Source organism: Galeopterus variegatus, unplaced genomic scaffold (assembly GCF_000696425.1).
Source record: "Galeopterus variegatus unplaced genomic scaffold, G_variegatus-3.0.2 Scaffold822, whole genome shotgun sequence".
NCBI classification, from domain to species: Eukaryota; Metazoa; Chordata; class Mammalia; order Dermoptera; family Cynocephalidae; genus Galeopterus; species Galeopterus variegatus.
The window spans coordinates 168,858-181,398 of record NW_007726933.1 but is presented as its reverse complement, the minus strand read 5'-3'; the positions used below and the strand labels follow the sequence as shown (position 1 = coordinate 181,398).

The 12,541-nt window shown below is 35.2% G+C and overlaps 1 protein-coding gene across 3 annotated transcripts in view; it reads right to left on the bottom strand.

The window, feature by feature from the left end:
* The window catches only part of WDHD1 (WD repeat and HMG-box DNA binding protein 1), a 67,604-nt gene that overhangs the window by 37,346 nt on the left and 17,717 nt on the right, over positions 1-12,541 (bottom strand). For 2 of the 3 annotated variants that reach the window (XM_008572690.1, XM_008572688.1), the window contains 6 exons: positions 12,123-12,215; positions 10,622-10,728; positions 10,246-10,387; positions 6,615-6,825; positions 3,577-3,764; positions 1,664-1,848 (listed from right to left, as the gene is read on the bottom strand). In XM_008572690.1, the coding sequence (XP_008570912.1) occupies positions 1,664-1,848; positions 3,577-3,764; positions 6,615-6,825; positions 10,246-10,387; positions 10,622-10,728; positions 12,123-12,215 (926 nt within the window). The remainder of the gene's footprint in view (positions 1-1,663; positions 1,849-3,576; positions 3,765-6,614; positions 6,826-10,245; positions 10,388-10,621; positions 10,729-12,122; positions 12,216-12,541) is intronic. The other variant, XM_008572689.1, reaches the window with a different exon arrangement.

The following is a 12,541-nucleotide window of genomic DNA, read 5'->3' as shown; positions in this document are numbered from 1 at the left end:
CCTGCGAGATTACCAACCACTGCTAAAAAGTTGGTACATGTTGCCAGTCTTTTTTCTTTGCATATATATATATATATATATATGTAAATTATTATTAAACACAAATTCTTTGGAATGCGGATATCATAAGTATTTGGAATCAGAAGCAGTTATATACATGTAAATTATTATTAAACACAAATTCTTTGGAATGCGGATATCATAAGTATTTGGAATCAGAAGCAGTAATGACTTTCTGAACAATAATTTTAATATTCAATATTAAAATGAAAAAGTAACATTGTATATATCTAAGTAAAACAAAGACAAGGATATCTGAAATCAAAATTGCACATGGAAATAAATATTCTAATTATGCAGATATTCTGAGTTAGAGACACAGTCAATAGTGATTTATTTTAATAAACTGATTTAATTCAATAATGAAGTACTGAACTGATTTTATAATATGTAAATTAGGAGACCAATTAAAATAGCACAATGACCTAATATAGTATTTCTCAGATTTTAATATGTACTCTATCACCTGAGGATCTTGTTAAAATGCAGATTCTGATTTAGAAGGTCTGGGGTGGTCTGAGATTCTGCATTCTCAACAAGTTCCCAGATGACCCTGCCCTTGTTTGTGGAACACACTTTGAGCAGCAAAGAGTAAACATATCCAATCATAAGGATTGTAATTTCAAATCACCTGGGATATAGTAAAATCCATCAAGTGTATCAATATTATAATCAACTGAAGAAAAGGGATCAAGAGAGGGCAATCTGGCTGTAAAACAAAAAGATGAGAAAAATACTTTCTTTTCTTTGGGAAAAAAAATGTATTCTGCCTCCATTGCCTCTTTATTATAATTTTTTCCTCTACATCTACCTACCTACCTACCTATCAAAACATGTAAAGAAGTCTAAAGTATATTGAGTATAAAGCAAATTGATGAATAGTAGATTTTTAGGTGTGTTTTTCCCTTTTTTTTTTCTTTTTAAAGAGAGGTTTCAAATGTAATCTTTGGTGACCAATAAGATCAATAGCTGGCCAAGGCTAGGACTGCATTGATTGCAAATGTACATAAGGAAACATTTTTGGATGATAAATATTCTATATTTTGATTGTGGCAGTGGTTGCCTGAGTATATAAACATCTGTCAACTCAAACTGTACACCTAAAATGAGTGCATTTTATTGTATATAAGTTATATCTCAATAAAGTAAATTAAAGCAAGGGGGGTTCATATAGAACGAGATCTAGAAGCATACACATCAAATTGTTAACAGTCATTACAACTGAGATTAGAATTCTAGGAGGAACTTCCATTTTCTAAAAATTCTGTACTGTCTTTTTTTAACAATAAATGTACATTACTCTTATAACAGTAACAAAAAACAAACACTAACAATATAAAAAATAATCTCATCTCTTGCATTACAAACCATGTCATGTCATTTTGATATGTAGTTAGAAAATGTAATGAAGACACTATTAGGGTAAAAACAGACACATGTTCTGAGGTATTACGGGTGTGCTGGTGTTTGTACCAAACTTTTCTTCCTGAAATTTCATACTAAAAAGATAAAATTTTGTTTTATTAACTTTCTGTCTTTACTTTCAAAACTTTTATCTAATAGCTCAACAGTGCCAAGTTCTTCCTAATAATCTTGAATTTACCTTGCTAGTTCATCAGTGCTTTCACATGCCAACAAAATAGCTTCATGGGAAAGATCTGCTACTGTATAATTCAAAGTGTTTGATAAGTGTGTTGCATGGTGTGTGGAGGTATCATGGAACTCCACATCTATGGCATTGTCTTGCTCATCATTATAGCAGCGAATAATTCCAATAGAGTTCCACACCTACAAACATGTAAAATTAAACACAAGTCTGAGAAAAACTGAAGCTCCTAGAATCAGTAGGCTACAGTAGTTCAAATTAACAAATATTATAATTCAGTCTATATCAAGGTTTACGTTATGGGATCTACCACACTCATTTAACTCTAAATAGTTTCAGATAGCAGTAGTTAATATCAGAGCTACAATTACTAATTATTCCTTTCTTCATGAGAAGTTACATATATACTTATATATTAGCAAATGAAATGGTGTATTTAATACTCAAAAATAAATTATGATTGTCATTTGAAAAGTACATTACAAATAGCCTTTGAACAACTAAACCATTAAATTCCTCAAAAAAAAAAATTCAAAACTTTAGTTTACTTACAAATATAGATGCAAATGACAAAAGATTTTTTTTCTGTTCCAACTAACCGGTCTATATTATAGGATAAGTATACACATTTTAAGGCAACATAATTTGACACCATTTGGAAAACTTATCTTCCACTGATGTACACTCCAGGCTCACACAAGGCCCTAGTGTTTCTAATAAAATTAGTTTCAATATAAATAAAATAAATAAAAATATTTATTGAAATAAATAAGTTTATTTAGTGAACTATTGACACTAATAAAAATATTAATACCTATTACTTGATGTTTACTGATGACAATAAAAAGTTTTTTGTTTTTTTTTTTTTAAAAGATGACCGGTAAGGGGATCTTAACCCTTGACTTGGTGTTGTCAGCACCACGCTCACCCAGTGAGCCAACTGGCCATCCCTATATGGGATCCGAACCCGTGGCCTTGGTGTTATCAGCACCACACTCTCCCGAGTGAGCCACGAGCTGGCCCAAAAAGTTTTAATATTAAACATCATCCTTAATATTTACATAAAAATTTATGCCAAGTGTGTACCTTTCAAAAAAGACAACAGGCAAAATCCTCAGAGTGGATAAATAGCCAACAAATAGAATGTCCTTTTTTTTCTTTTTTGGTGGCTGGCCAGTACGGGGACCTGAATCCTTGACCTTGGTGTTAGAACTCGATGATCTAATCAAATGAGCTAATTGGTCAGCCCATAACCAACAAGTAGAAATACTAACTTTTTAAAACTCGCAAACATAAAGCAAAAAGCTAATATAGTCATTCATACATTCAAGAAATACGCATTTAATGTCAATTATGCCATACCTTGTTCTAAATGCTAATCATACATCAGTAAAGACAACAGAAAAATATCTACCCTTATGGAGGTTGTATTTCAGTGCAGTGGGGTGAGGAAAAAAGCAGAGAGTTTTTTTTCCATAGTACTTATCACCTTCTAATATATAATACTAGGAGTTGCATTCTAAAAAACACCTTCTAACTAGTGTTTTGGAATCAGTATAATCTTCTGTATAAAAACAAATATATGAGAAAGTAAGGTTTAGAAGTATAGCCAAAAGGTATTGCAAGATATACAGTCATATTTACTTACAGTTCATTATATGTTATTTTGCAAAGCTTAATTTTAACCCAATTTTCAATAATAAGGCTGAAATAAGATTAAAACTGAGTTAACCATGAAATAAATCAACCACAAAATTATAATTATATAATATGTATATATAAACTATAATCAACCAAAGTCCACTTATTCAAGGTTTTTAAAAGTATTTTTATTAACTATAGTGAGAAAATTATAGTGAGAAAAAATGCTGAAAAACTACTTAAAAGTTAAGTGTAGATTCAAAGCTTACCATGAATCTGTGAGTGAGATGCAAAGGTGTAGAACCTGACTGGAAAGGCTTTTGCCGGGGAGTTGGCATGGGCCCATCATAAAATGGCCTTTGGGATGTTACAAGTGGTAGACTGTGAATGTTGCCTGCCTGATCATCTTCCTCCTCCTCTTTGAGAAGACTAGAACCAGTCTTCAGCAATGCAACATCTACAATTAAAAGGATTATAATTAAGAGAATTATAAATACCAATGACATAGAAAAAGAAAAGCATTATGGAATCTAATAATCTTTTCCATTTGTACATAATGATATGGACATGCTATTTGCCTCTTTCACTGTGTCAAAGAGATGCAGTGATGATGCAAAAGCAATGGTGGGTAAAACTGCTGGTGCCTTAACATGAATAAAGGCAATGGCACCAGGCTGTATTGGTAGTCACTGCATTGTTAACCCCCACTCGCCTGAAATAATATTAGTTTTATTAAATCTTGATCCTTGCATAGATTTTGTCATTTAAAAAAAGTTCTGTGTGCTGAAATGGGAAAGCACAATGGTTGTCTCACAAAAAAGCACTTGTGCAATTGTTTGACTTGTAAGATAAACTAAGTGATTTTTTCATGGAACACCACTTTTACCTGAAAAAGTAAATAGCATATAAACTATGGTTATACAGACTTGGGTATGTGGAAAACAGTTTCTTGGAAATGAATGAAGTGAGCCTATCAGTTTTTAAAAAATAACTGAACGACTTTGTTGCCGATGATAGAACGTAAGCTTTTAAGCAAAAATTAGAATATTGGAAAATTTGTATTTGTCACCATGAGCTTGACTACTTTCTAATATTTAAAAGGTTCTGATGAGATTGGTGATGATACTTAATAAATATTATTTATATTAGATAATGAAATGTGTCAATATTAGGAAGGTACATAAACCTCAGTGAATCAGTATTTTCCAAATTACCAATGCATATGTTACGAAATCAAACATGGTAAAAAAAAAACCCATTCAAAGTTCCAGTTAGACCAATGGATTTTAATGTCATAGTGTTGAAAAAGTTCATTGAAGTTTTCAGATTCCACTTTGCAAATAATCTTTAAGAAACAATCATCTGCTGAGTTTTGGAGCAGTATCAAAGAATATCCACAGCTATTTGAAAAGGCTATCAAAACACTCCTCCCTTTCACTACATATTTGTGTGAAGCCAAATTTTCTTCATATATTTCAAACAAAGATATTATATGGCAATAAACTTAATCCAGATGAGAAAATCCAGCTGCCTTCTATGCCAGACATTATGAAGATTGTAATGCCACTCTTCTTAATGTTTTTTTATTTTTCATAAAAAATTATTCATGTTTACAAGAGTTTATTAATGTTATTTTTAAGTGAATATTTTTAAATGTCTGTTTTAATTTAAAATATGGTAAATAACTCCATAAACAAATGTTCTTTGAGGATCCTCTACTTTTTTTTAGAGTATAAAGGGCTCCTGAGACCAAAACATTTGAAAACTGCTGTTCTATAAAATCTACGTGATTTAAATGAAGCACAATTTACCACAGCATATTGGCATTTTACTTGAAAATGTTCAAATGTGTTATTTTAGCATATAGGTTGTTGCAATAGGATCTTTATTTGAAGGTTTTAAATTACAATTTCAATTACTTTAATAGTTACAATACTATTCAGGTTATCTATTTCTTCTTGAGTTAGCTTGCTTGTTTGTATCTTTCAAAGAATTTGTCCATTTCATATACATTGTTGAATTTATTGGCACAAAGTTGTTCATAATATCCTCCTGTTATCCTTTTGATATCAGAAGTGGTGCTGTCTTACAGAAATACAATGAATTACATGTAATTTTAAATTTTCTAGTAGCCATATTAAAAAAAGAGTAAAAAGAAACAAGTGAAACTAATTTTAATAATATACTGCATTTAGGGCCGACCCCGTGGCTCACTTGGGAGAGTGCGGCGCTGGGAGCGCTGAGGCCGCGGGCTCAGATCCTATATAGGGATGGCCGGTGCGCTCACTGGCTGAGCACAGTGTGGGCAACACCAAGCCAAGGGTCATGATCCCCTTACCGGTCACAAAAAAAACAAAAAAACAAAACAAAACAAAAATAATAATAATATATTGCATTTAAAATATTATCATTTCAACATGTACTCAATATAGAAAATTTACTAAAATCTGGTTGCATTTTACACTTACAACACATCTCAAATTGGACCAGCCACATTTCAAGTGCTCAGAAGCCACACGTGGCTAGTGACTACCATACTTGGCAGCACAGGTCTATAGCATTTATAGCAATAACCCTTCTTTTCATTCCTTATATCAGTAATTTGTGTCTTCTCTTTCTTGACCAATCAGGACAGAGATTTATCAATTTTATTCATCTTTTCAAAGAACCAGCTTTTGGTTTCATTGACTTTATCTACCATTTTTCTGTTGTTGATTCCACTGAATTCTGCTCTTTATTATTTCCTTTCTTTTGCTTGCTTGGCGTTTAATTTTTTCTTTTTCAGTTTGCAAAAGCCAAAGCTCAGATCACTGACTTGAAACCTTTTTTTTCACATAAGCATGTAAAGCTATAAACTTTCCTCTAAGCACTGCTTCAGCTATATTCTACAAACTCAATAATGACTTTAAATAATAACTTTAATAAAAAACTGAGAATATTGGGCCGAGCCCGTGGCGCACTCGGGAGAGTGCGGCGCTGGGAGCGCAGCAGCGCTCCCCGTAATAACTTCGTATAGCATACATTATACGAAGTTATACGAAAGAAAACTCAATAATGACTTTAAATAATAACTTTAATAAAAAACTGAGAATATTGGGCCGAGCCCGTGGCGCACTCGGGAGAGTGCGGCGCTGGGAGCGCAGCAGCGCTCCCGCCACAGGTTCGGATCCTATATAGGGATGACCGGTGTGCTCACAGCGCTCACTGGCTGAGCGCGTTGCGGCCAGTCTCAAAAAAAAAGGACAAAAAAACCCCTGAGAATATTAATGGTGGATTATCACATGCATGCAGCAAGTCAAATTCATACCAACTGAGTTTTCATCATCTTCTAGTATGTGACTTCGCTGTCTAGGACGACCTGAAGCCAGCATGAGGTCATCATCATCCTCCTCATCATTTAAAATCCCTTTTGAAAAAGAAGGGATCCCGACTGCATTGTCATTTAGAAAATCACCAGCATTACTCATATCATTTCCATCAAAAAGATCATTGTAATCTTTTTCGACTCTGCTAGATACCTTGAACAAATTAATATAAATAAGAAAGTATTAGTGAACTATTCAAATAAATTCAATTACTCAAAAGACAACCTCTTAATATGCATCTATAAAATCTACAAAGTACACAAATGCAATGGAGATAAGAATAATTAGTAAATGTATTTATGAGAATTGTATTGATATTTATATAGTAAGACTCAGTCCTTATCTTAAATGCCTTGTAGTCTGGGGATGGGGTAGGAGTATAAGGAGAGGCATGTAAACAAATACTGTATATATCAAAATAAAAGGCAAGATTTTATTCCTCAAGTCATTCCCCAGAAGTCACCTTGCATTAATATAACCAAGTCCCTACTTCATCTCTCATATTATAAGACATTCTCTCATTTACTTTCATTTTGAAAGAGATACTACTTAGGTAAGATATACTTGCTTTAAATGATATCAAAGTTAGTTTTTTTGATGCTTACAGAAATAAAGTGATAGAACCAATAGAAAAACAGAGGAGGCACAGAAGTTCAACAAAGATTTAATCATTATTTCCTAGGAATATGAACATACCATAAGAGGAGTTAATATCACTGTAAACAAATTTTTAGATCACTTTAACAGTAGGGCTGGCCGGTTAGCTCACTTGGGAGAGCATGGTACTGATAACGCCATGGTTAAGGGTTCAGATTCCATACCGGCCAGCTGCCAAAAAAAGGAAGTGAAACAGTAAGCAGATACACTGCAGAGATCACACGTTACTCCTACAGGATGAATGAAAACTTATGAAACTTATGGTCTGGTATAAAATTCTAATGAGGATAACATTAACAGATTAAAAGGGACTACATCAGGGCCGGCCCGGTGGTGCACTCGGTAGAGTGTGGCGCTTGGGAGTGCGGCGACGCTCCCGCCGAGGGTTCGGATCCCATATAGAGACTGGTCCGCTCACTGGTTGAGCGTGGTGCGGGCACGACACCGAGGGTTGCGATCCCGTTGCCGGTCGCAGTACCGGCGCGACACTGATGGTTGTGATCCCGTTACCGGTCACGAAAAAAGACAAAAAGGAAAAAAAAAAAGGACTACATCATAAAACTTTGAAATGGAAGTAAATATGACTGTGTTCTGAAAAACTGAAGCTTAATAAAATGACAGAAGAGGGGGCCGGCCCGGTGGCACACTGGATAAGTGCGCCGCTTGGGAAGCGCGGCGGTGCTCCCGCCCGAGGGTTCGGATCCCACATACAGACCGGTTCCCGCTCACTGGCTGAGCGAGGCGCGGGGGCAACACCGCGGGTTGCGATCCCGTTGCCGGTCACCGGTCCGGTACGGGGGCAACACTGAGGGTTGCGATCCGTTGCCGGACACGGAAAAAGACAAAAGACAAAAAAAAAAAAAAAGACAGAAGAGAAAAAAAGTACTTCTAAATTCATATATTTAAACATATAATTTGACATGAGGAATTAAATTAATAACTAAATGCTATAAGAAGATATTTAACCGTTCCATCTATAGTCCTAAAAGTTTATATTCTCCAGTTGGCCCAAAACTTTTTTTTGGATTTTCTTATTGGAAAATGGGGTTTTTACCTTATACTTATGGTGAGGCCATAAAATGTTAACAGGTGGTATGACAGAAATACGTAGTGTGAAGAGTAAAAGCAAAAAGGAGAGAGTGGTCAATTCAGGACAAAAGGATTAAAGATTTCATAGATGACCTTTCAATTGAAAAATTTTTTTCCTAGTTTAGTTTTTGTTTTTTTCAATGTTACACATACTTATGTGTTAGTAAAATAATTTTACAAGGTTTGTTATGAAAATGGAAACAGTTCTCTGCACAGCCCCCAACTTAACTTCTCTGCAGAGTAAATCTTCCTAACTTTTAGTTGTTTCTTTGATATTTTCTTCCATGTTTTTAAATAATATTCTAGTACTATTATCTCATTTTTCAATTTTAACCATTATCTATTTAATAGATCCTATTAACTTCCTTCTCTAGAAGATGACAATTTGATGTCCTTTTACAACCACCTCTACCCCTAGATATGCATGCAAACTATTCTCCTACCCTAATCCTCCTAATGCAGATACATATACTCTCATTTTGGTTTAATCAACATATAGTATTTAGGTTATTATGATCATTTAAATGCTATTCTAGGCTGAATAAAAATAATAATAGCCAACACTTACAAAGTGTGTGCTAGGCACTATTCTAACTTTATGTAGTAATTCATTTAACCCTTACAATAAACCTAAGCAGCAAACACTACTTCTATCTTAATTTTATCTTTAGGTCTTTCCTCTTGGACAAATTGCCCAAAGATGATTATTCTAATCTCCTGCCTAAAAAGTATTAAGACTGGCAATGTTCTGGGAACCAAGAGAAGTGAGGCAGGAATTTCAGCCTTCAAGCATCTACACTTTCCTTTAATCCTCTTTTTTCAATAAAGTATTCCCCCTTCACCCCACGCCACTCAACAGTACCCAGTGTCCCTAAACCAATGACCTTCTGTTTACCTTTTCCAGAGAACAAATCTCCAATATTCTGCCAGAATGTATGTGAGGGTGGAAGAGTGCACACTGATATTGAGACTGGAAGGATCTCCTTGCTTATTAAATCAACTCTCCTGTTTTCAGCCCCACTTCCTACAAAATTCTGAATCTTTAGGATTCAATCAGGCAAACTGAGTTGCACCTCACCTTCCCCCAACTGCAGCCTTAGGATTCACTGTTCTGAGAAGCTAACATTAGTTTCCAAACATTCTTCTATTTTCCAGCCTCCATAATTCTGTTATCATTACTTCAACTGAATTCTTTAACCTTATGGGATTATGCATTTAGAAAACTTCCTTTAGAAAAGTTTTAGTGGGGATTTCAGGAGGAACAAAGATAAACACACATATTAAGTCTGCAATCTTTAATTGGAAGTCCAAACTAAGACTAGAATATGAATAGGTATGTTTGCCAGGCACGGTGAATAATGAACAAAAACAAGAAGGTATAAAACAAGGTGGCAGTTTAAAGCAGTTCAGTAAGGCTGTATGCCTAAGCAAGAAGATGTATCAGTAGCTCAAATAGTTAAGGCTAATTCAGAGCAGAAAAAGTTTACAGGCCAAACTGAGAACTCTTACAATTATTGCCTCTAAGTTTTAGCCACAAAACATTTATCTGACAATCCCCAGAACACTAGGATACTAAAATTGTATTCCACAGAGGGTATTCCTTGGAAAGGCATTACATGGAGGCAAAAAAGTTTCTTAATATTTGGGAAGCATTAGGCTGAACAAGTTTAAACCGTTTTCTTTACTATAGAATATTACTGAGCATCTAATATATGTAGTAACATGAACTGCAATTCTCTAAGAAAGTACAGTAGTTTGTGGTGTCTTCCAAATCCATAAGATCACAGAAACACTGTGAAGAAATTGTTCTACCATATTACTTGTTACCTTATGGCTTGATGTCTTTCCACTGGGGTCACAAACATTCTCCAGGAGCCCTAGGTTTCCTTCTGCATCAGTATAAGATATTTGATCACAAGTAGGATGCCATGCCAGACCACAAATCGCATAACCTTTCTCATGTTTCACCCTAAAAATTAAAAAATGGGTTCTTAAAATACTGTCAAGAAAAATATAAACTGTACATTTCTTTAGGTAAATTTTAGTTAGAAAAGGTTAAATGACTTTTGACAATGTAATAGCTGTGTACTTTCATTCTGACAAACTAATAACTGCAAACTGAAATGTTTCATAATAAAACAAACAAACAAAAAAACCTAATAGAAATAAGCGAAGAAGAAACAAAAGATATACTGAATCATACCTTTCCATGCAGTCTTTTGTTTCCACATGCCAGACTATAATTAAACCATTAATACTGCCAGCAGCTAAATATCGCCCACAGGGAGACCAGGTTACTATATTGAGGGTCTGAAAAGAAAAATAATTAATAAATAATAATCTTGTATAATTTGAAACTAACTACTCACTTATTACCAAATTCAAATTTTTATATCTCTATTCTATATCATTTCTTATTATATTTGATAGAGGAATGGTAAGACAAAGTTTGCTTATTTTGTAACTTTCTTTTTCAATAACATTCAATTACCACTATCAGTTATTACTTTGTTTACCATGGGAAAATTATTCAGGCACAATTTTTTTTTTTTTCTTTTTGTCTTTTTTCGTGTCCGGCAACGGATCGCAACCCTCAGTGTCGCGCTCGTACCGGACCAGGACCGGCAACGGGATCGCAACCCTCGGTGTTGCCCCCGCACCTCGCTCAGCCAGTGAGCGGGAACCGGTCTGTATGTGGGATCCGAACCCTCGGCGGGAGCGCCACTGCGCTCCCAAGCAGCGCACTGTAGCAGTGCGCCACCGGGCTGGCCCCAGGCACAATTTTAAAAGCAAAATCTATCTGGAGGGCTGAGCCCGTGGTGCACTCGGGAGAGTGCAGCACTGGGAGCGCAGCAGCGCTCCAGCCGTGGGTTTGGATCCTATATAGGGATGACCGGTGCGCTCACTGGCTGAGCGCGGTGCAGCCGGTCTCAAAAAAGGACAAAAAAAAAAAAATTTATCTGGAAAGAGACAACAAGGCATCCTCTTAGCATTCACCATCAAGATGAAGAGAACTAGAAAGTAAAGTGAACCTTATCATGCCATTGCTCATCTATTGGGCCTATGTTTCCTTAATTACAAAGTGTCGGTGTGCATGTTTATGTGTTAGAGTGAGAAAGAGAGAGAGAGAGAGAGAGAGAGAGAGAGAGAGAGATCAACAACCTTGCTCTAAAATTCCAGAGAAAGTAAGAGAGAATATAGACCAACAACCTTTCCTGCTCTAAAATTCCAAAGTCTATGATCACAAAGCTCAGTTGAAACTCACTTAACAGTAATTATCAGGCTAATAACTGATAATTTAAGAATAATTTTTTAAACACCGTTCTAGGGTTAAATTTGACTTCTTATAAATTAAAAGATTTTCTTATCAAATCTCACAAATTAGGGCTGGCCAGTTAACTCAGTTAAAGCATGATGTTGTAACATGAAGGTCAAGGGTTTGAATACCCATTGTAGCCAGCTGCCCACCCCTACCGCAAAAAAAAAAAATCTCACAAAGTAAAGGTCAGATAGGACCTAGCAAAGACCCATCTAGTGTCCAGTTATTGGTCAAATGAAGAAAGAATGAGTGGGCAGAAAATGGACACACACACAACAGTCTGAAGTTGTTCTCCGCTTCCAACAGAGTTTAACTGCAATTTTTAGACAAAGTTTGCATTAAGTACTCCCTACAGCCTACTGAAAGTGTCACTTACAAAACCTACCTGAGAGATGAAATTATCTGAAAGATCAAATTGATTAGTCCAAGTTTCTCTTCTGTACAGTTTCACAGATTTTTCCACAGGAATTGCCAGTAACTATTAAAAATTGCCAGGAAAGATAAATAATTTTTTAAAAGTTTATATTACAATTCAATTGGAAGAGGAAAAAAGGCAGAAAAATCATCCAGATAAATTTATAAAACATAAAAGAAAATTTTCATTATAAATGCCAACTAATAAAATTCAGAAAGATTTAAAAATTTTTTTTTTTTTTCCTTTTTTTGTCTTTTTTCCGTGTCCGGCAACGGATTGCAACCCTCAGTGTCGCCCCCGTACCGGACCGGGACCGGCAACGGGATCACAACCCTCGGTGTTGCTCCCACGCCTCGCTCAGCCAGTGAGCGGGAACCAGTCTGTATGTG